At 46.5% G+C, this 23,349-nt stretch overlaps 1 protein-coding gene across 1 annotated transcript; it reads right to left on the bottom strand.

The window, feature by feature from the left end:
• Positions 1–2,110: 2,110 nt before the first annotated feature.
• LOC123113651 (5'-3' exoribonuclease 4) lies at positions 2,111–16,762 on the bottom strand. The gene is made up of 26 exons (XM_044534954.1): positions 16,328–16,762; positions 16,106–16,208; positions 15,935–16,011; positions 15,666–15,857; positions 15,451–15,570; positions 15,309–15,371; positions 15,036–15,170; positions 14,726–14,890; positions 14,549–14,626; positions 13,266–13,352; positions 12,693–12,764; positions 12,093–12,191; positions 11,199–11,269; positions 10,230–10,358; positions 10,061–10,137; positions 9,871–9,911; positions 9,714–9,788; positions 9,397–9,551; positions 9,190–9,294; positions 9,024–9,099; positions 7,934–8,010; positions 6,764–7,586; positions 6,048–6,110; positions 4,509–4,638; positions 3,316–3,491; positions 2,111–3,026 (listed from the first exon to the last, which is right to left on the bottom strand). The coding sequence occupies exons 1-26, from the start codon at positions 16,532–16,534 to the stop codon at positions 2,445–2,447; spliced, it is 3,978 nt and encodes a 1,325-aa protein (XP_044390889.1). The 5' UTR covers positions 16,535–16,762; the 3' UTR covers positions 2,111–2,444.
• Between the last annotated feature and the right edge of the window lie 6,587 nt (positions 16,763–23,349).

The raw sequence follows: 23,349 nt of genomic DNA, 5'->3' as shown, positions 1-23,349 counted from the left end.
AAGACAATCAACGACCATCCAGACGTGTGGGCGAGTTGAAGAACACCCACACGTGTGGGCGTTAGTGTTTCCGTAGATTTTCTGAAAAGTCAAACTTACAAAATTTGACCAAATTTGTAGAGAAAAATATATGCATTTAGAATATCAAATACATATCATTAGATGCACCATAAGATGTACTTTCATATTGTATATATTTGGTATTATAAATATTTATAATTTTTTCTATAAACTTGGTCAAAGTTTGTAAAATTTGACTTTTCAAAAAATCTATATGCGCTACATTATGGAACGGAGGGAGTATGTAATTACTATGAATGTACATACTAGATCTGTAATTTAAAAATAATTTAAGTTATCTTAATCTTAATTGTATGGATTAATAGAAGGAAAGTTAGGGTACTATAGCTTCTCTAACATTCCTTGTGTATAGAGGATCCAGTTCCTGCACAACTAGGGGTTTTCCAGGAGAGGCGATTGCAGGGCGATCGTCTTCCGCCGCTAGCTTAGGTTCCTCTCAGGGGTGGTGACACTGGTGAGGCGTGTGGGACGGTGACGGCACGGCAGCCAAAACTCAAAAGACTCCAACGCAAACGGCGAGGACAGCAACAGGATCAGCAAGCAGGGGTTCGATGAAATCCCCGACGGAAGGAAAGGAGTCGGAAGAGGCGGCCAGCCTCAATGCAAGGATGGGAGACCTGCTGCTTACTGAGGAGGAGTCGGCAAGCTTGGTGCTTCAAGACCGGGGCAGGATCACCCAAGACTGAGGAGATGGTCTGCCATGGGCAAAGTCTGCTCGCCCCGGCCGGTGAACATACTTGCAGTCTTACATACATGCGCTAGAAAGAAGAATGATGAGGGCTTGGGGTCTGCACCGCGAAGCACAATTCAGAGACATGGGAGACAACATGCATCTTTGTTGTCCACTTGGGAAGTGGGGGAGAATGGAAACATGCGCTTACAATGGACCGTGGCTGTTTGACTTCCATGTGACAGTTCTCGAGGACTATGAGGGTGATGATATCAGGCCGTCGGAGATGGTTTTTAACACGGTGGAAGTGTGGGTTCGTGTGACGGGTCTGCCACTGGCTAGATAAAAGATCTGAGGATTTTAGCAAAGCAGAGATATCGTTTTCAGTTTGTCTAATTCACATGGTTTTTTCAGAAGCAAACATCTTCGTGTGTGCGTGCAAAGCTGTCAGTTTTGTATCCACTTGTGCAGGGGTTCTACCTCAAAGCTTTACTGGGAAGATAAGAAGAGGGAGTTGGTGTAATTTTTGATATGGAAAGATGCCCCACCTTTGCTTTGATTGTGGAAGGTTAGTGCATGCAGATGGAATATGTGACCCTCGTGTTGATGGTAGTTCAAGGACGAGCGACAGTGAGAGGGGGTGGCGCGGTAAAGCGTCATGCTCGTGGACACTCGAAGCCACCACAAGTGATAGCAGACTCGGTGATGACTTGTAGTATGAGTGAGCGGAGGCAGGCTCAAGAAGCAAGTCTATTAGAGTGCGGGAGACAATGCAGCATACGGTTGGAAACCGTCGGAGCATGGTTGGCTTAAGATAAACGTTGATGGGGCCGTCTTGAAGCTTGGTGACGAAGGAGGGGGTGGGTGGTGTTGTGCTCAGAGACCACACAGGCGCGTCCAGAGGCGTCGAATCTGGAGTCCGTCGAAATTCTGGTGTGCCAGCGAGCGTTGCAACATGCACAAGGAAACAATGTGCAACAACGTCATGTCAAGCTTACCGTAAGGTGGTGGTCGATATCTGCGAAGCAAGTAGGGAGAAACAACCTATCAGCTATTGGGCCACTGATCAAGGACCTCAAGAAGGTGCTCCTGGGCTCCTGGCACAGCGTATAATGTAAGCTCGGCTCGTCAAACAGCGAATAGCGCTGCTTCATGTCAAACTCTATAAGGTGTTGAATGATAGGCCACCAGATTGTATTCTGCACATTATTGCATCGGAGGTTTCTGATAACTTTTACTAAATAGCAAGCTAAGTTAAGCTTAAAAAAAAGGCATAACTAGTAGGTAGAAGGTACAAAAAAAAACAGCATAACAAGCACACAGATGCAATAATCAGAGAGAAATAATGACCATCGCAACTATAGCTAACAGAAGATATTAATAGTCAATGCTTGAGGATTACATGCATAATAAATTTTTTGGGTTTTTCGCCTAGTGCTTTAAACTGAATTACAACACGAGGTCCACATACACGGCGTCCATACTCTACATTCAGTTTTTCAGTTTTCAGTGCGGAAGTAAACATGAGTGCTAATAACCGAACAGAACGAAGTGACATAAGCATCTAGTAGTGATGATGTATTAAGGACGTACGCAACCTACCGTTGTAGTCAGTCGCTACAAAACAGGGCACCATTGACGAAGCCCCGCCGTCATCGGCTCTTGTCATTTGGTCATTTCCGACTGACTGATTCTACCGGTAGTAAGCCTGGTGAAAGGCTGGGGCTGGGGGCATGGCATTGCCATAGGCTCCCAGGCCGCTGTTGTATCCGGCGTAGATGGGGTAGGTCATGGGAGGGGCTTGGTATGGCATTCCAAGGCCAACATTGGGCACCGGCACAGCAGGTGGGTATGCATATGGCTCCCTCATTGGAAGTGGGCTCTGGCCACAGTAGAGGGCGTGCCCAGCTGACCTATCATAAGAGTAGGGAGATCCGGTACCGTAGGAGACATGGGAGGCTGGAGAGCCGATGAATGCGGTGGTGCTGCTGCTGCTGGTGGCGGTGGCGGGCGAAGATGGTGCACCGGTGTTGTCGCTTGGACGACCAGCCTTGGAAGGGGACATTGCTCCCCCAGCGCTCCCTTTGATGCGCTTGCTTGCTGGGCCGCCACTGGAACAGCTTGAGGCTGCCTTTTTCTTCTCGGTCTTGGCCATCTCCAATTCTTCCAGCCGTTTCCGCAGATCCTCCAATGGAAACTCGGCTTCGAGTTTGTGGTCCTCAACACACTTTATAACAGCCCGAAGCACAGACTGCTCCTTCTTATTTGCATTGACCTACAAGAGACGCAATATTAGACCCTAATTTGGTAGGGGAAACAGAGCAGGCAGAAAATCCTCGCCAAAGCCACAACGGAGAATTGAAATACAGTGCTAGCTACTCCCTCTGTAAAGTAGTGATCTAAACGCTCTCATATTTCTTAACAAAGGGAGTAGCTAGCAAATAGAGGTAAACTGGTATAGCTACAACAAGCAAACATTTGTATCTTTCAGAAAGCCCTGTCGACAAACTACTTGTAGAGTTTCAGGCATGCGACACCAAATTCAATATTACTACTAGTCTTACCCCAGATTGGCCACTGCTAGTGCTCACGTTATCTGAAATGCAATATATCTTCTTAGAATCCTCCAGGTAGGATTTCAAAAGAGGGACTGGGGAGAATTTTTCCAGAAGACCAGCCTCATATGCAAAGTTCACGGCATCAAGTTGTTGCCCCTTTGTGATAAGCTCTTCAATGATTTCTGCAAACACGATAAAGGTCAGATAAGACAGCTTAATTCTTAACAAACTCACTTGAAAAGAATGATCTATAAAGTGATTACTACTGTACAAAGCGCCAGCAGCATACATTCGTGATCAGGCCAACTGAAATGGTCACACCAGCCCAACAAGGCAAGTCTCATACTGTAAAAATGCATTTACTGGATAACTAAGATTACACAAGAGAAGTATTCCATGTCGCATCACTCTTGATATGTTTTTTAGAAAAATAGCCAAAGTGGTCCATTGTGCTGGCCATACTGCCCTTGGAAGACTACCATTTCCCAGCGCTTGTCTACGACAGTGACAATTCATCCAGGTATAGGACACACATATCGCAACTATGCACAGGCAGACTGCATTCCCAACAATAACCCAAACATAGCTACACCACAGCAACCCCCTTGTGGCTTATCAATTGAAACCTCATGCATGGCAAAACCAGGGAATCCACATGACACTCTGCTACTAATGGTTATAAAGCTCGTTTGGTGAAATAATAATAATAGCATAGAAGTATAAGGATAAGAATCCAGACAAAATACAGAGGAAGGTACTTGGTGGCCCATCCCCATGGCAATCACTAAGGCGCCACACCCGACTGCAATAGGCAGAGTGGTCCATGGTGCCGGCCATACTGATCTTGAAAGACTGTTAACGTTTCCCAGCACTTACTATGACAGTGACAATTCATCCAGGTAAGGACACACATATGGCAACTATGCACACGCGTACTGCATTCCCAGCAATAACCCAAACATCGCTGCACCACAGCAACTCACTTGTGGCTTATCAATTACCAGTTCGATAAGACTTACTAAAAGAATATAAATCTTATCTACTAACCTAATCCACACTCCCCTGAGCAAACCGTACCTTTGTAGTAGCATTTAAACGCTAGATCTAGCCAATTTTATGAGCTGCGTCTACCAACAACTAGCTCATCATTTTAATTTTAGGGAACATCTAGAGATAAAAGAGCTGAAATGAAGTACTACCTTCCATGTCATCCTCGAGGCCAAGCGTGAGAGCAAGGCGTGGCATCTGCCTGCGCCAGGAGAAGCTGAGAACGATCCTCTTGTAGAGCTCCTTGTCCTCCTTCTCCGCCACGGCGAAGGTGGCGACGTGCTGCAGGAAGGCGTGGGCGTCGGGCGGCTTGGCGCCCTCCACCCCGCCCTTGCGCTCGGCGGCCTCCTTCCACTCGTCGGCCATGCCGCGGGCCCTGTCGCGGGCCGCCTGCGGCACCATGGGCCGCGCCGCCCCGATCTCCGGGTCCGGGTCGGCCAGCGCGGGCACGACGGCCTCCAGTATGAGCACGCAGGCCCAGGCCAGGTCGGTGGGGGAGCGGACGGCGCGGCGGTCCACGGGGAAGACCTCGGAGACGGCGTCCATGGCGAACCTGGCCGGGTCGACGCAGCGCTGGAGCGCGGCGGGCAGCTCGGCGCGGAGCGCGTCCACCTCCTTGCGGCGCTCGACGACGAAGGCGAGGAAGCCCGCGGGGTCCATGGCGGCGCAGAGCGCGGCGAGGCCCTCGGCGACGTCGTCCGACGACGGCTGCGGCGGGGACGGTGGCGCGTCTCCGTCCTCCCGGTCCCGCTTCGGCGCGGGGGATTTGGCGAGGGCGTCGAGGCGGGAGAGCGCGAGCTTGACGGAGGCGTCGATGGAGAGCTCGCGGCGGCGGAGCGCGTCGAGGCGGCGGGAGGCTCGGAGCTCGACGACGCGGCGCCGGGCGCGGAGCGAGTCGGAGCGGGACTTGATGCCGCGCTCGAGGGAGCCGAAGTGCTCGGTGAGCTGCTGGTAGAGGCGCGTGCAGCTGGCCAGCAGCTCCTGCTGCCGCTCCAGCTCCGCGAAGCCGTCCCTGATGGCGTCGGCGGCCGGCGCCGCCTCCTCCGCCGCCGCCGCGGCCATGGCGAGCAAACCCTAGCTAGCTAGGCTTGGATCCGCGGAACCCTAGCTGCGGCCGGGGGGAGTTCGCGATGGGGAAAGGGAAAGGGGAAAGCGGGGGGGGGAGAGCGATGGGGGGGTGGGGGTGGGGAATAAAGGCGGGGAGGGGACGACAAGTGTGCGCGCTGCGATGTGAGGACGCGCCCGCGGGGACGGGGGAGGGATGGGGCTCGCTTTGGTACCCATCGGCCGACGCCGGCCGGGGGTGGGGCCGGGCCCGCCTGGAGGGGAGACGGGCTGGGCGAGCGCGGCGTAGGGGTTTCTGGGGGGAGGAAAAGCTGGAGGCGTGGCGTGAGATGCAGTGGAACAGTGCGGGTTGGTCGGCCCTTTGCGGAGGAGCACGCGGGGCGATTCATTCCGGCTCTGCTCTGGAACAGCGGCAGGGGTGCATTATTGTGCGGGGCTAGTGTGTTCTAGGCTTTCTTTCTGCCCACCAACCTATCACTAGCTAATCATGAAATCTACTAGCCTAATAATCCCTTGAAGTGGCTTAGTTATGGATATGCTAATTGTAGTACTAGTCCGCTAAGCCTGATTTCGCTCTACTTTGGGGTTAGTTTTTCGTTCTCTCTTCCACTGACGACTCCACTAACCGGCGCACTGGTAGGCAAAGCCCCCACCGACGCCCGGTGGTGAGTAACGCTGGCCTGGTCAGACTAGTGTGTGAACTGGATATAGAATAAAAACAACCCAAGTGCTTCTCACACACCAGCAGGAGGCAAGGTTTATTGTAGTAGTAGTAGTAGTACATCAGAGTTCAAACACAAAGTTACCACGGCAACAGTAGCCGAACTTGACACGAGACACGACACACCAGCGGCAGCAACAGCTAGTCTTGTCCAAACGCACTAAGAAATGATGGGGTTCAGTCAGGCCTTGCCACCGGCAAGGGTAATTGTTACGCACAAAAACAGCTTCAGGGTTACAGGCATACAACAGCAGTGGTTGCCCTCTGCTCAGTGCTCACATTCTGTCCTAACGACTTGATAACGTTTTTTTTTTCTAAATCATTGTCCTAGATCATTCAGCACGATACAGCAGGTCAACTCCATTCGACTTGATCATCAACAGTTCAACTCCATTCAGACGGGGATACAACAGGTGCAGCAATGGGACGATAAATTAAAGGGCGGACGGCTGCTTCCAGAAGGAGTATGTTTTGAGTTGAATGAACCTCCTTGTAGCAGCATGCCCGTGCGCATGGAACACAACACATCATCATCTTGCAGCAGTTCGGCAAATCGCTCGGCTTGCGGATTCTTCATGGTTATCTTCACTCCGGCAAGCCATTGGGAGCTTGGCCTTTGACACGGTATACCACCTTGGCAGCCTGCTGCCTGCTCTCATGCTGTGATCTCAGGTTATCCTGCCTTGGCTGTCTATTATCCTGCTTAGGCTGTCTGTTTGTCCTCGGGTCCTGCTGCCTGGCAGGTGTACCAGCCTGGCCTCCGCTTGGTTGCTTGCCGATCCAAGTGCTGGGAGGTAATGGTGGGGGGACCCCGTTCACTGGTTGCTGCTGCTGCATGAATCCTGCATTTTGAACAGGCCTCTGCTGTGCGAATCCTGCATTATGAACAGGCCGCTGCTGTGCGAATCCTGCATTTTGAACAGGCCGCTGCTGTGGGAATGGTGCATTTTGGAAAGGCAGCTGCGGTGTAAAACTGGCGTTCTGCATGGGCCGCTGGGGTGGGAACCCACCATACTGATTCGGATATGGCTGGTTTGGAAAATATCCAGGACTCTGCATCCTGGGATTTTGATGCATTCTTGGCCCATCTTGAATGGTCATTTTTGACATCCCTGAATGGATGCCACCATCATGGTTTCGATTGTTTGGCCGCTCTAGTATCCGCACATTCTGTCTGTTGGGTTGAGCTTCACCAAAGAACTGAGGCCGAGGATTTGGAGCGCTTCTGGACATGTGTGCATGGTATGGATTGTCCACAAAACCCCTCTCATATCCCAAAGGTCCAGAGGGCCTTGCTCTGTTTCCAGGGCCATAGGGTGCTGCTCCGTATGGAACATGAAGCAGCCCAGCAGAGCTGCCAGATTTGATCTGCAGGGAATTTTTCAGTAGACGATGTGCAGCCTCTCCCAAGACAGAACCTGTCAGAGCTCCATGCACCTGAGGCCTGGAATTATCAAATCGGTGAGCAAACAATTTATCAATTAGCCAGGCTACAGCTGAAGAGGAAAGGTACAAAGTTCACAATGAGAGCAAACAATTTATCAATTAGCCAGGTTACAGCTAAAGAGAAAAAGTACAGCGTTCAGAATGAAAGCAAAGAATTTATCAATTAGCCAGGCTACAGCTAAAGAGAAAGGATTTTTATCAGTTTTGCCATTAGTTGTGTCCTGAATAAGATGTGTATTAATCTTCCATCTGATAGAATAGGATGTACTCCAGTAATCTATACACGGTACTTAATGCAGTAGTGTCAACAGTTTCTGCTAAGAACATATGAAATGGTAACCATACCTGTCTCGTGTCTGTCGCCGACTATTATCTTCATGCCACAACACAGGGAAAGGTTTGAAATCGTAAGGTTTCAATATCTACAAAATGGTACACTATGTTGGCCAATGATTTATCTCAACAAAAGAAAGACCATATATTTGAATTGGGAAAATGAATAGTGGTCAACCAATCCAAGACAATAAACTATTCTTTTCCAGCAAACAAAAAAATTATGATACTCCTTTTGTTTCACATATAAGTTACTGTGGTTTGCATACAGACAACTTTATCCTTGAATAGTACAGTACAGTATAAAAAAGTATTTCATCCATGTCATTGCATGAAAATAAAAATTGGTTCGTCCAACATATACTTTTTGGAAACATGATAGTATTGTAGAAAAATAATGGTCAAAGTTACATCTCCTAGGCAATGCAAAGTAAAAAAAGAACGCCAAATTGCATGAGGCCGAGGAGGCGGCACAAGAAAACTCGTCACTACTCATTACTCACTTATTAGCTGAGTCATGTTAGCAATTCCTCCATTTACCATCCAAGGCAGAAGTTAAAAAGGCTGAGCTAGAAATGATTATATGCTATTAATACCAAGAAACTAAATATGTTTATGTTTAATTATCACCAATAAGTATTAATTATCAAGCTAAACGCGCACAAGGTTAGCAGGAGGAGGATGCATAAAAAAAGGTTGCGATCTTCTGGAGGCCAGGTCCTGTTATGCTGCTAAAGATTCATCTGGGGAACTATGATCAGCCCAGACAAATGGGATGCTGGAATATGTTTTTTTGAGTTTTGAGCTTGTCAGGGGCCGGCTTTTGGCAGTTTGGTTCAGCCTGGTTGTACTCCCTCCGTCCCAAAATAAGTGTCTTGAGCTTAGTATAAATTTGTACTAGAGCTAGTACAAAGTTGAGACACTTATTTTGGGACGGAGGGAGTATAGCTGCTTTTCGTTTTTTATTCTGTTGTTCAGAACTTATTATGTTAGCAGCTTAAGGATGTTTTTTTGTTGTTTCTGTTCTGTTATCCCTTGATAACGGAACCCAATCCATTTTTGGACCGAATGGGAAAAGAACGCAGATAGGGTTAGGAAATACCTTTGGAGGTATAATGGCACCCTCTGGAGGCTCCGGGATGTGTTTGTGATACTGAGGGTTAACATAGGTAGCATTCCTGGAAAACAATAAAAGAATAATATAACACTTGAAAGATTTGATGGTGACATTTGGCTTACAATGTGCTTTTTCATCTTATAATACTTACAAAACTCGGTTATTGGTGATGCCATTGAACCCCTTAACTGGAGATCCTACAGAGATGCTGTACCAATTTCTTTGAGATAAACAAAGAAATCCATTCATTCCGCCACTGAAACCAGGAGCCAATATACCAACATGAATAAATATCGAGGCAAATAACACCATCAAGAAATAGACAATCCAGATCAATATATGCAGTATATATACCAACCTAGCAGCAGGGTCAATGGGGATACAATAGGAAGGATCTGTTATCATTTGTTGAGAGTACATCTGATGCAGGAATGCAATTTGAGCAGCCAATGGATGAGTTTCCCGCACATAAATTATGTCAAACATTGTCGTATTCCTGAATCTCTCTTCTTCCTGCAAAAGCCAGTAACAACAAAAGCACATTCAATAGCTGAAAAAGGAACTACAAGCCTAGGATCAGAATCAAAGCACACGTTAACTCAAAAGGATCCTAAAATAGAAGTCAAAGACAAATAAGACTAACACATTGATAAAGAAGGATCAGAATCTACATACTGTTAATGTATCTTCAAGTTTCTGTGTCTCCGCAAGCAACCGCCTTTCATCAATAAAAGGCAATTTCGCAATACCCTGGAAAAAAACAGAAATAGATCTTCAAGCAACAGTTAACCAGTCACCTGACGCAAAACTGATTTGTCCATTCATTGATTACCTGCCATGCAAAACGCTTTCCGTTCATGTCTATTTCAAAATCTGCAGTTGCAAAAGGAAGGTGGTATGGAGTAAGATACAAAATACCAAACAATGCATGATGAGGTCCACAAGAAAAGGGATACATCATATCCTCCAATACTACAATTTTTAAGCAATTCCACTCCCCGTGAGGCAAGAGATTGTGGTACCTTTGGGATAGAAATAATTCAACGGTGAATTTGGATCAGTCATCAAATCCCCATAGTGCTTTGGCAGTGCATTAGAGCTACAGAAAAAATGAAGAATGTATGGTGGTTTTCAGCTTACAACTCATGATATGTGTATGGATAGGCTCATTAGCACAGAGAAATGACAAACCTAGCAGCTGGCAGTGTTCCCATTAGTTGATCAAATGGCTTGAAAGGTTGACCCAAGAAAAAGGTTATCTCAAACTCAGTCAAGTTTTTCAGGTCAGATGCAAAAGGCGCATAATGGTATGGATAGAACCTGTTTCGGGTGAAAAAAATAAAATAAATAACAGAGTTCATACTTCATACTTGATTACAAACAAGGGTTACTCATTATCATTAGCTTTGCCAACCAAGCTGCAGAACTTATATGTGCCTATGTTCAACTGGTCAGCTATGCACGTGGAGTCGTGGACATGACGGGTATGAAATATATTAATAGATAATTGAGACAAAGTCAAGTTTCCAACTCTGAATTTTGGCAGGAGTCCAGTTTCTTTTAACCGTGATGAATTCTAAAAAGAAAGTTCACTTTTCAACCTCCTATGTGGATTCTACAGCTGCAGCATAATGTTGAACCACAGATAAATAGCAGCTGTTCCTGACATCATCACAAAGAAGAATCACTTTGGATTTCATGGTTGGCAATTGTACAAGAATTAATTATTTTATACCAAGTTACAACACATAATAGGGCAACAATTAGCAATAGACTGATTCTAGTAAGAATAGGGACTGTTCGGAGTCCCTCTGCTCCACGCTGCTGCTCCCGGAGCTGACGGAGTTTTATTTCAAAACTGCGGAGTGAGTGAATCGGTACTCCCCAGATTCCTAAAATCCAGGGAGCTGGTGGACTGCTGAACAGGCCCTTAGAATTATAATCATGGAGTTGCTACAAATTATAAGATAACTGAGAGTCTCAAGCATACAACCAATAAATAGGTCACTCGAGTATGATCGTGGAGTTTGAGAATCTTTAACAAGACCTATTGACATGAGCGGTGAAAATGGCTTGCAAAAAAATCAAGTGATGTTTTCTCTACCAGGAGAAAAAACAGTAGTTATGCATCCTCAGAGTTGATGGTCAACAATTACCTACCACTGCCATGAACAAACACCCTGATAGTAGTATCTCATGACCCAGCAAAGACCTTCCGCATATTTCTGAACCTGAAAACATGGATTGCATCAGGTTAAACAAAAAGCATGGCAGATAGAGATCACATCAGCGTTAAGAGCATGTGGTGAACAAATAGGCAGATATGTACTACAACTACTCTACAAATTTTGTTTGAAGGAGACCTAGTAATCTTTTAACAACAGACTAGAACATCTCCAACTGATCCAGATGGATTAAAACTAACAACATGCTTCTCAAGGATTAATATGGCATGTAAATATGTGGGCTGGAGAGTGTGCATAAAGTCTTTACATGTAGATCTACGAGTCAAAAATCACTTCGGCTTCCTATATGTAATATGTATATAACTGAAAGCCCAATCTGGGAACAATTTATATCAAGTTTAGTTTTGATTCTAGAAACAAGTGTGATCCCTTTTTATTATTTACATCTATTCAGAAATATGGCAGCCACCAATGCAAATACAGCAGGATGTTTATTGCAGTCAGTACATTGCCATAAAATAAATGTTGATCGTTTTGCACGACTAAATATGGCATCTTAATCAAGAATGTGTTCTTAATATTGTTGAACCCAAATCATCGATAATGGCTCGCAAAAAAATGTGACATGTTTAAATTTCATTTTATTGCTGCAATCATAGAGGCAACACATTCATGATTGTGCTGTAGATAACAAAACATTACTTTAGACCACTCAATTTCTAGCTTGTGAGATTCAGTCATATACCACATGTCAAACTCAAATAAAAGAAGAAGCACGCCAGGCCTGATAGTATATGGTAATGCTTGATGATTAGTTCATGAGGTAGTGCCACTTAAGAAACCAACGGTGAATAGCAAGAAGACTCACAACATCTCTCTGAACTTGATCAATGGGCTTTGATTCTGCCTCTTCTCTAAATTTCTCAGCATAGTACCTCTCCCTGAATCCTGGCTCTCCTAGTTTAACCTGAAGGGCAGTCAGTGCAAAATAAAAGAGAGGCAAAACTTACGTAACACAAACTGCCACACTCCCTATTTAATTAGCATAAACCAAAACGCTAGAAATTATTATATTTGCAGATTCTTTGGATTTCAAGCAAATGCTACTATCAGATTTTGGAGCTACCAAAATGTCGTAATCTGAAATATTGTCTGTTGCGCATAATGCTACTCCTAAAAGTAATATAAGAAAAGACGAAATGAAGCATGCAAAGACAACCTACAATACCAACTAGGAAAAGCAACCCACAGATAGACATTGTTCCACATACAGTTCTAGTCAATTGTGAAACCCTTAGATAGTGACAGACAGTCATGCTCTGAAATCATGCAAGATACTATTTCAAAATGAGATTAGAGCAAACTAAAACTCCTTTTGGAGAGATTGTCCAGACTTGATTTCATATGATCTACCATCAATAGTTCTGTACTATCAGTCCACTCTCCCACTACAAGAAGAGAAACAAACCATGTCCACATATTGATTTTCCTCGGAGTTCTCTCCCTGCGCTCTACGTCTATCCTCGTTGTTCTCGTACGCCTGCAATTTAAAAAACATATTCACTCATTGTCATTAGGGATAGCAATCACAAAGGACAGACTTTGTGCACTTCATTCATTAGTTGAAACTAAGGTTGCCATGAACCGAAAAGGTTAGAAATTGTTTCTAAATATATGCTCACATGGAAGCTGAACTGCACACCATGTGGAGGCGTTCAAGAATAGCGAGCAAGAATTGTTCATCAAAAGCAGCAGCATATAGAAATCCACTTTCACTATTTCAATGCAACTTAACTCTCGAGTCGTGACTCCTACCGTATGGATACAAATATATATTTCACCAAAAGCATATAATTGCACCTTAGAACTGGGCTGTTGGCATAAAATGCACCTAAGCATCTTCATACCAAATATACATTTGCACCATAAAATAGTTATTTCAGGAAATGACATACATAGGTTCATGTACACTAACATGGATCAAAAGTGTAGGATTACAGAAGTCAAGAAGGCATTTGATTAGAGAATAGCTAGAAAGTACCTTCTGAATACGTGCACGCTTCCGGAAAATTTGTTCTTCATGGATAGCAACAGCCTGAATGAAATGCTCCACTCGTTCTAGTAAAACCTTTCATTGAAAAGAAGAACATGTCATGGTTTCGGACAACTATAAATACCACCAAGCTTTTGGTTTATTTTTTGTTCCAATTACAGGGAAGATACCCCCACCACCTCACACAGTAAGGCAGACAAGCTAAACAAGGGGAACTATAATGAGCAGTTACACAACATTGGCCAAGCACAGAAAGCCAAAACCTGGTAGCTTCTTCAACAATAACAGGTTTGCGTTCCCATATTCTAACGTCTACACAATTGCGTTTTTTAGAATGGGGTGGATGTGGTCCTACAACCATGGTGCTGGAAGGGAAGAAAAAGCCTGTACGCGAGGGAAAATAGAAGTACAGAAGGAAAAGAGTGAACTGGAAGTGCGAAAACAGATGGCATCAGGGGCACAAGCTCATTGTATCTTGCTTGCCTACCTGATGGTACAAGACTCCCTTAATGGATAAGCTAGGCAGCTAATCATAACAAAAGTTGATTCAGAAAAAACCCAGCCGAAACGATCGAAACAGAATGAAACTAACAGCTAACCATCTGAAACTAACAAATGAGATATTCAGTTGGCAATTTGGCAGCTTCTTTGCTGCGGCCACTGTTGTGTTGGGATGCTATGGTTCCTACTCCGTAATAATAATGCAATTAATGCGTCACAGAAAATGGGAATCATGCAGTCAGTTGATCATGCTCAAGCCATAGTCGGAAAAAATTAGGCATGATGCTTCATAAGTGTACGCAAGGAAATCAGGTTCAATCTAGTAATTTTACTATGATATCTCTAGTTAACCCAATTCTGCCATTACAGGTTAGTTCATCTGACCGCTACCATTCATCTCAAGGAATTTGTACACTCTATCTTACAAAGTAATGATACGATATGAAAACATGTGCAGGGATGTCCTCTCTCTGTTCGTTTCCCTATAGGATCTACTCCCTCCGTTCGGAAATACTTGTCATTGAAATGGATGTATCTAGATGTATCTTAGTTCTAGATACATTCATTTTGATGACAAGTAATTCCGAACGGAGGGAGTAGGTGATACCAGACAGGAACAGCTCAATAATTAGTTTATTATATTACAACTTACGCTAAAGCTGATAATAATCCAATATTACTCCTTTTTACATTCTGTAAGAATTTTTTATAGCAAAGATAATGGTATTTTCTTTGAACCATAAGAGAATTTGAGCACAAAGAAACTCTACCTCACCCCCATCAGTGAGGTAACCGCCCATTGGTTTGAACTCTGCTCTATAAATATTCATCAGAAGATTAATGGCACCCTACAGTGTAGAACAAGAAATTAATGACTTCATAGCTCAAATTATCTGGTGAGACAAAAAGAAACCTATTAAAATAGGGAAGTCTGTAAATAAACAGACCTCACGAATTTCCAAAGTCGGCATGTGTGGCAGAAAGTCATTCCCAACAAAGAAGCAGAGAAACACAAAATCATCCAAGATGCGTTCAAGGTTTATCTTGAAGGGGGGATCTACAATCTCCAAATCCTTCTCCAGGTATTCCCGCAGCACCCAGATGTTAAGAAACTGTTAACAAGGTCAACAGTTGCACAGTGAATGACTATAGTTACAAATTGCCTATCAGATGCATCCCCAAAAGATATTAGACACAAAAGGAAAGGAAAAGGAAAAGGAAAAATAGTAGAGCAGAAGCTGTCATGCTTCAGAGTACCTGGTACTTCTTTTTATGAATTGGAGGGAGCTCCACGACATTATCAGCCGGACCAGGGCCTTGGCACTCAGCAGCCAAATGCCCAACTTGACCACACAGGAAGCATTTTTCATGTTGCCCTGGCATGGTGATCACCTGTAAAGTCAGTTGAATTCTGTAGTTACAGAAGTACTCCTAAATTACCATAAAGAACACGAAATTTGACTTAAAGAGGCATTGGCCAGGGTCAGTTGCATGCGTACAGTTCTGAACACAGAATTGTTGCAAATTTACCTCTCTTAAAATTGAGAAGTGGACCTCATGAGTTGCCAGAGCAAGCATGATCAAATCAGCATCCTGAAAAATGTGGTGATCAAATGAGTAAAAAGGTGGGTGCAAAAATGACAGCTACTTTGAAATTTGCAAGTAAACTTACAAGGCCATATAAGACATGGCGTGTGTTGGGGTCAAACCCTGGAAGATTGCGCTGCAGACGGATATATGACATGATCTTATGTTCCCCCTCTCCAGGAACATTTGAGTCAGACAATATTACCTTACAAAATGCAACCAATGCAGTCCCCATTTAATACAACATAATAACAACAAAAGTGAGTAATTAACCCAACATGCAGTAGTAATTAACCCAACCTTGACAGACTGCCACCCAGGGGAGTGATTCAATCTCAACTGTATGTAGTACTGAAGCGCCGAAGAGAGCACAAACATGAACGGTGTCCCGGGAGTTATGACATTCGAGTCGATCGCCTCCGACTTCTCCTTCCGGACCAAATTCCTCCCCTCTGCCTCGAATTCCAGCCTCAGCCTTTCCTCCTCGGCCGCCTGAACAAAGCAACAACATGAGAACAGCCACAGCTGCCTGCAATGGCAATGCCATCAAGCCCGAGCAGTAACCTTACCGCATCAGCAGCATCCTTCGCAGCCCGGAACCGCCTGGACCGCTGCTGATTCATCTTGGCCCTCGGCGCAACACCGTCTGCACAATTCAGCAGAGCATCAGCGAAACCAACTTAGCATGAAACCGCATTAGCACAGAGCAAGCAGAGCAGCCAAGGGAGCGAGCAGCTGACCGATCGCCATGTAGAGGATCTTCCTAGGGCGGACGAGGCAGAAGAGGTGGTCGATGTAGTCAAAAATCGACTTGAACACCTCGTCGTAGGTGGTCGGGGAGGGCTGCGGGGAGGGAGAGAGGACCATGAGCACGATAATAAGCAGGGAAACAACTAACATTAGCTTAACGAGGGTTTAGGGGAGGAAGAGAGGGCGTGGAATCGGGGGGGATCGAGCAGTACCCGGCCCTCGGGGTGGAAGCAGGGGTGGATGATGCCGTTCATGTCGAGGTAGAGGTTGTCGAACTCGTGGCCGTTGGGGTTGGGGCGGCGGGGGTCGACGGGGACGAAGGCCCCGGGCTCGAGCTCCACGGGCTCCTCCTCCTCCGCGTCCGACACCGTCTGGGGGTACCGGTCCGCCAACCACCTGTAGAACGCCGGGACTCCCATCTCTCGGAACCTTCCGGCCGGATCCCTCTCCTCGCCTCTCCTCTCCTCCTCGGGGGGCTGCGGCGGCGGCGCTTCTGGCGCGGGCGGTGGCGTGCGCGGCGCGGGCGGTGGGGCGGTGGCTCCCCTCTTCTTCTCTCTGGTTCGATCTGGATACGAAGGGGGCAGGAGGCAGCGGGGTGGGGAAGACGGGGTAATGGGCTCGCTCGCGTCGCGTCGCGTGCGTGCCGGAGCTGGTGGTTGGGCGCTTGGGTTCGGCTTCGGCTCGGTCGCTGCCGCTTTGGGTTGTCGTGGGCTCGTGGCCTTGTAGGCTTTGTTTGCCGTCGTGGCGCGATCCGACCTGATCCGGTCCGGATAAACGATGGGGTGGAGTGAATTAATTTGTTCTTTATTACCACCAATGTGGATGGCAGTTTTAGCAAGGATACAAAATCGGATGGCTGGGAATATGTCATACGGGACCATGAAGGTGATGTTGTGGTAGCTGCTGCTGGGCGCCTGAACTATACTTCTGATGGATTACAAGCGGAAGCGGAAGCCTGTATCCAAGCAATGTACAAGGCGCAAGAACTGGGCATTGGCCGAGCAGTCGTGGAGTCTGATGCGATGTTGCTGGTGCAGGCGATTAAGTCCTCGAGTTTTGACCTCGCTCCAAATGGTGTCTTGTTTAAGGAGATCAAACTCTTTGCCTCTTTAAATTTTAGCTCTTTTGATATTGTTCATTGCCCTCGGGCCTGTAATAAGGTTGCAGACGTTCTAGCGCTGCATGGGGCGAAGATGGAGCTAGAGCCCCAAGCCGTATGGTCGGGCCTTGCCCCTACCTTTGCCCAGTCTTTGGTTGCCAGCGAGTCTGCTCGGCACGTTGCTTAATGGAATGAAATGTTCCAAGCTAAAAAAAATTTACGAGCAGCAGGAGACGACCAGAGGGGGTACGGTACGTATCTTGGACGTTCAGGATTGTAAGTGGCCCATGCATGGAGTCACGGATCCCTATGTATTTGGCAATGTTTAGAAAGGGCTTCGAAGACATCTCGGCCGTCTAATCTCGCGATCTAACGGTCCAAGATCTCTCAAGGTTGAGCATCAATCAATCATGTCGAGCGTAGTACCAAGCCGCTAATCACACCTATCAACCCCTAATCCCGTACCTCATCGTCTTCACCATAACTATCTCCCTGAACTCACCATCTCACCTCCCCTCCTCACCCCTCTAGTTGTCGGCAGCTCATCACTCCTATAGAGGCCATCATACGTCGTTCTACCGCCTCTAACAGCTAGTCGCCGGCCTCTCCTACATGCTCTTCATCAAGCTCCTAGCCCAAAAACCACACCGATGCCCGACCTAGTGTCGATGGCTTCTAGCGCGGGCGGTGGCTCCTCTCTTCTTCTCTCTGGTTTGATCTGGATACGAAGGGGGCAGGAGGCTCTGGGGTCAGGAAGAAGGGGGTACGGGCTCGCTTGGGTCGCGTGCCAGAGCTGGTGGTTGGGCACTTGGGTTCAATGTGGTCGTTGGCTTTGGTTTGTCGTGGTGTTGTAGGCTTTGTCGTCGTGGCGCGATTCGACCTGATCCGGTCCAAACAAATGATGGAGTGCAGTGAATTATTTTGTCTTTATTTCTTTTGATGACACCATGGTAGTAATCAGGGCATGAGCTATGGTGGCATCACCTATAGGCGTGGTCTCAGTCTCCACCTAAGAAAAAAAACATTGAGGCCACCGTATGAATATTTCCCATCCAACACAAGCAACATCCCCTAGTGGTCCACCTATCTCTCTCCATAACTACCTTTTTTTTACTTTCCATCCAAATAAATATAGTTGCTCTTTCCTCCACCCCTCCTTACCGTTTGCCTTTTCCACCGAGGAAGTTGGATCCTCTGCAAGAGATCATTTTCGTCCTGTAAGCCATCGTTTTTTTTTGCTTTTCTCCTCCACATGGTTTGCTCATCCGACGTGTATTTGTGAGGTAGTTGTCCACCCTGGAGCAATGGCCATGCCTTTACGAGTTGCAGGTTGCAGGAGATTACGATAGGGGTATAATATATATCTGGACGGTCAGGGTGGTAAAGTGGCCCACGCATGGAGCTATAGATCTCTACATGTTTGGCAATGTTTAGAAAGGGCATCGGTGACATCTCACCCATTTACCCCCGTGATCTAATGGTTCAAGATCCTTCCAAGGTCGAGCATCAATCATGTCGAGCACTCTAACAAGCCACAAATCACACCAATCAACCCCTAATTAATACCATACCTCTTCATCCTCACCATAACTACCTCCTCGAGCTTCCCATGGCACCCCTCTCGTCGCGCTCTCCCATGTAGTTGTTTGTTGCTCACCGCTCCTCCGCAGCCCATCGACATTGTTCTATCTCCTATACCATCTAGTCGTCGGCCTCTTCTACACCATATTCGTCAAGTCCCAACCCGAACCCTGCGTTGATGCCCGACCTAGTGCCACAACAAAGGTCTAGATGGAACCGCATCCACCGCCACCCAACGCCATTGAGGTACCAACGAGAATCGCCTCCCCCGGCGGCTGAGAAGATGGGCTACCACTAAAGCCACTTTACACTAACCGTCGGAAAATACCAATGAGGTTAATGTTGGGGAACGTTGCAGAAAACAAAAATTTTCCTACTCGTTTCACCAAGATCATCTAGGAGTTCATCTAGCAACGAGTGATTAGATGCATCTACATACCTTTGTAGATCGCGAGCGGAAGCGTTCAAAAGAACGGTGATGATGTAGTCGTACTCGACGTGATCCAAATCACCGATGACCAGCGCCGAACGGACGGCACCTCCGCGTTCAACACACGTACAGAACAGCCACGTCTCCTCCTTCTTGATCCAGCAAGGGAGGGAGGAGAGGTTGAGGGAGATGGCACCAGCAGCAGCATGACGGCGTGGTGTTGATGGAGCTGCAGTACTCCGGCAGAGCTTCGCTAAGCACTATGGAGGTGGAGGAGGTGTTGGAGAGGGAGAAGGAGGCAACCAAAGGCTAAGGCGTTCAGGTATGAAGTCCCTCCTCTCTCCCACTATATATAGGAGGGCCAAGGGGGGGTGGCCGGCCCTAGGAGATCCAATCTCCTAGGGGGTGCGGCGGCCAAGGGGGGTTTCCCTCCCCCCCAAGGCACCTAGGAGGTGCCTTACCCTCCTAGGACTCTTGCCCCCTTAAACCCTAGGCGCATGGGCCTATGTGGGGCTGGTGCCCTTGGCCCATTAGGCCAAGGCGCACCCCCTTACAGCCCATGTGGCCCCCCGGGACAGGTGGACCCACCCGGTGGACCCCCGGGACCCTTCCGGTGGTCCCGGTACAATACCGATAACCCCGAAACTTGTCCCGATGCCCGAAACAGGACTTCTCATATATAAATCTTTACCTCCGGACCATTCCGGAACTCCTCGTGACGTCCGAGATCTCATCCGGGACTCCGAACAACATTCGGGTTACTGCATATATATATCCCTACAACCCTAGCGTAACCGAACCTTAAGTGTGTAGACCCTACGGGTTCGGGAGACAAGCAGACATGACCGAGACGACTCTCCGGTCAATAACCAACAGCGGGATCTGGATACCCATGTTGGCTCCCACATGCTCCACGATGATCTCATCGGATGAACCACGATGTCGAGGATTCAATCAACCCCGTACGCTATTCCCTTTGTCTATCGATATGTTACTTGCCCGAGATTCGGTCGTCGGTATCCCAATACCTCGTTCAATCTCGTTACCAGCAAGTCACTTTACTCGTACCGTAATGCATGATCCCGTGACCAGACACTTGGTCACTCTGAGCTCATTATGATGATGCATTACTGAGTGGGCCCAGTGATACCTCTCCGTCATACGGAGTGACAAATCCCAGTCTTGATCCATGTCACCCAACAGACACTTTCGGAGATACCCGTAGTCTACCTTTATAGTCACCCAGTTACGTTGTGACGTTTGGCATACCCAAAGCACTCCTACGGTATCCGGGAGTTACACGATCTCATGGTCTAAGGAAAAGATACTTGACATTGGAAAACTCTAGCAAACGAACTTATACGATCTTGTGCTATGTTTAGGATTGGGTCTTGTCCATCACATCATTCTCCTAATGATGTGATCTCGTTATCAATGACATCCAGTGTCCATAGTCAGGAAACCATGACTATCTGTTGATCAACGAGCTAGTCAACTAGAGGCTCACTAGGGACATGTTGATGTCTGTTATTCACACATGTATTATGATTTCCTGATAACACAATTATAGCATGAATAAAGACAATTATCATGAACAAGGAAATATAATAATAATGCTTTTATTATTGCCTCTAGGGCATATTTCCAACAGTCTCCCACTTGCACTAGAGTCAATAATCTAGTTACATTGTGATGAATCGAACACCCATGGAATTCTGGTGTTGATCATGTTTTGCTCTAGGGAGAGGTTTAGTCAACGGATCTGCTACATTCAGGTCCGTATGTACTTTACAAATCTCTATGTCTCCATCTTGAACATTTTCACGAATGGAGTTGAAGCGACGCTTGATGTGCCTTGTCTTCTTGTGAAACCTGGGCTCCTTGGCAAGTGCAATAGCTCGAGTGTTGTCACAGAAGAGCTTGATCGGCCCCGACGCATTGGGTATGACTCCTAGGTCGGTGATGAACTCCTTCACCCATATTGCTTCATGTGCTGCCTCCGAGGCTGCCACGTACTCCGCTTCACATGTAGATCCCGCCACGACGCTTTGCTTGCAACTGCACCAGCTTACTGCCCCACCATTCAAAATATACACGTATTCGGTTTGTGACTTAGAGTCATCCAGATTTGTGTCGAAGCTAGCGTCGACGTAACCCTTTACGACGAGCTCTTCGTCACCTCCATAAACGAGAAACATTTCCTTAGTCCTTTTCAGGTACTTCAGGATATTCTTGACCGCTGTCCAGTGTTCCTTGCCGGGATTACTTTGGTACCTTCCTACGAAACTTACGGCAAGGTTTACATCAGGTCTGGTACACAGCATGGCATACATAATAGAACCTATGGCTGAGGCATAGGGGATGACGCTCATCTCTTCTATATCTTCTGCCGTGGTCGGACATTGAGCTGAGCTCAATTTCATACCTTGCAACACAGGCAAGAACCCCTTCTTGGATTGATCCATATTGAACTTCTTCAATATCTTATCAAGGTATGTGCTTTGTGAAAGACCTATGAGGCGTCTCGATCTATCTCTATAGATTTTGATGCCTAATATATAAGCAGCTTCTCCAAGGTCCTTCATTGAAAAACTTTTATTCAAGTAGGCCTTGATGCTGTCCAAGAGTTCTATATCATTTCCCATCAAAAGTATGTCACCTACATATAATATGAGAAATGCTACAGAGCTCCCACTCACTTTCTTGTAAACGCAGGCTTCTCCATAAGTCTGTGTAAACCCAAACGCTTTGATCATCTCATCAAAGCGAATGTTCCAACTCCGAGATGCTTGCACCAGCCCATAAATCGAGCGTTGGAGCTTGCACACTTTGTCAGCATTCTTAGGATCGACAAAACCTTCCGGCTGCATCATATACAATTCTTCCTTAAGGAAACCATTAAGGAATGCCGTTTTGACGTCCATCTGCCATATTTCGTAATCATAGAATGCGGCAATTGCTAACATGATTCGGACGGACTTCAGCTTCGCTACCGGTGAGAAAGTCTCATCGTAGTCAACCCCTTGAACTTGTCGATAACCCTTAGCGACAAGCCGAGCTTTATAGATGGTCACATTACCATCCGCGTCTGTCTTCTTCTTAAAGATCCATTTATTTTCTATGGCTCACCGCTCAACGGGCAAGTCAGTCAAAGTCCATACTTTGTTTTCATACATGGATCCTATCTCGGATTTCATGGCTTCTAGCCATTTGTCGGAATCCGGGCCCGCCATCGCTTCTTCATAGTTCGAAGGTTCACCGTTGTCTAACAGCATGATTTCCAAGACAGGGTTGCCGTACCACTCTGGTGCGGAACGTGTCCTTGTGGACCTTCGAATTTCAGTAGGGGCTTGATCAGAAGTATCTTGATCATTGTCATTAATTTCCTCTCCAGTCGGTGCAGGCACCTCAGGAACATTTTCTTGAGTTGCGCCATTTTCCGGCTCAAGAGGTAATACTTCATCAAGCTCTACTTTCCTCCCACTTACTTCTTTCGAGAGAAACTCTTTCTCCAGAAAGGACCCATTCTTGGCAACAAAGATCTTGCCTTCGGATCTGAGGTAGAAGGTGTACCCAATAGTTTCTTTTGGGTATCCTATGAAGACGCATTTTTCCGACTTGGGTTCGAGCTTTTCAGGTTGAAGTTTCTTGACATAAGCATCGCATCCCCAAACTTTTAGAAACGACAGCTTAGGTTTCTTCCCAAACCATAATTCATACGGTGTCGTCTCAACGGATTTCGACGGAGCCCTATTTAAAGTGAATGCGGCAGTCTCTAAAGCATAGCCCCAAAAAGAAAGCGGTAAATCGGTAAGAGACATCATAGATCGCACCATATCTAACAGAGTGCGATTACGACGTTCGGACACACCATTACGCTGAGGTGTTCCAGGCGGCGTGAGTTGTGAAACTATTCCACATTTTCTTAAGTGTGCCCCAAACTTGTGACTCAAGTATTCTCCTCCACGATCTGATCGCAGAAACTTGATTTTCCTGTCACGTTGATTTTCAACCTCACTCTGAAATTCCTTGAACTTTTCAAAGGTTTCAGACTTGTGTTTCATTAAGTAGATATACCCATACCTACTTAAATCATCAGTGAGAGTGAGAACATAACGATAGCC

Source organism: Triticum aestivum, chromosome 5B (assembly GCF_018294505.1).
Source record: "Triticum aestivum cultivar Chinese Spring chromosome 5B, IWGSC CS RefSeq v2.1, whole genome shotgun sequence".
Classification (NCBI taxonomy): Eukaryota; Viridiplantae; Streptophyta; class Magnoliopsida; order Poales; family Poaceae; genus Triticum; species Triticum aestivum.
Note: the sequence above shows the minus strand (reverse complement) of the source record. Positions and strands in the feature narration are given on the sequence as shown.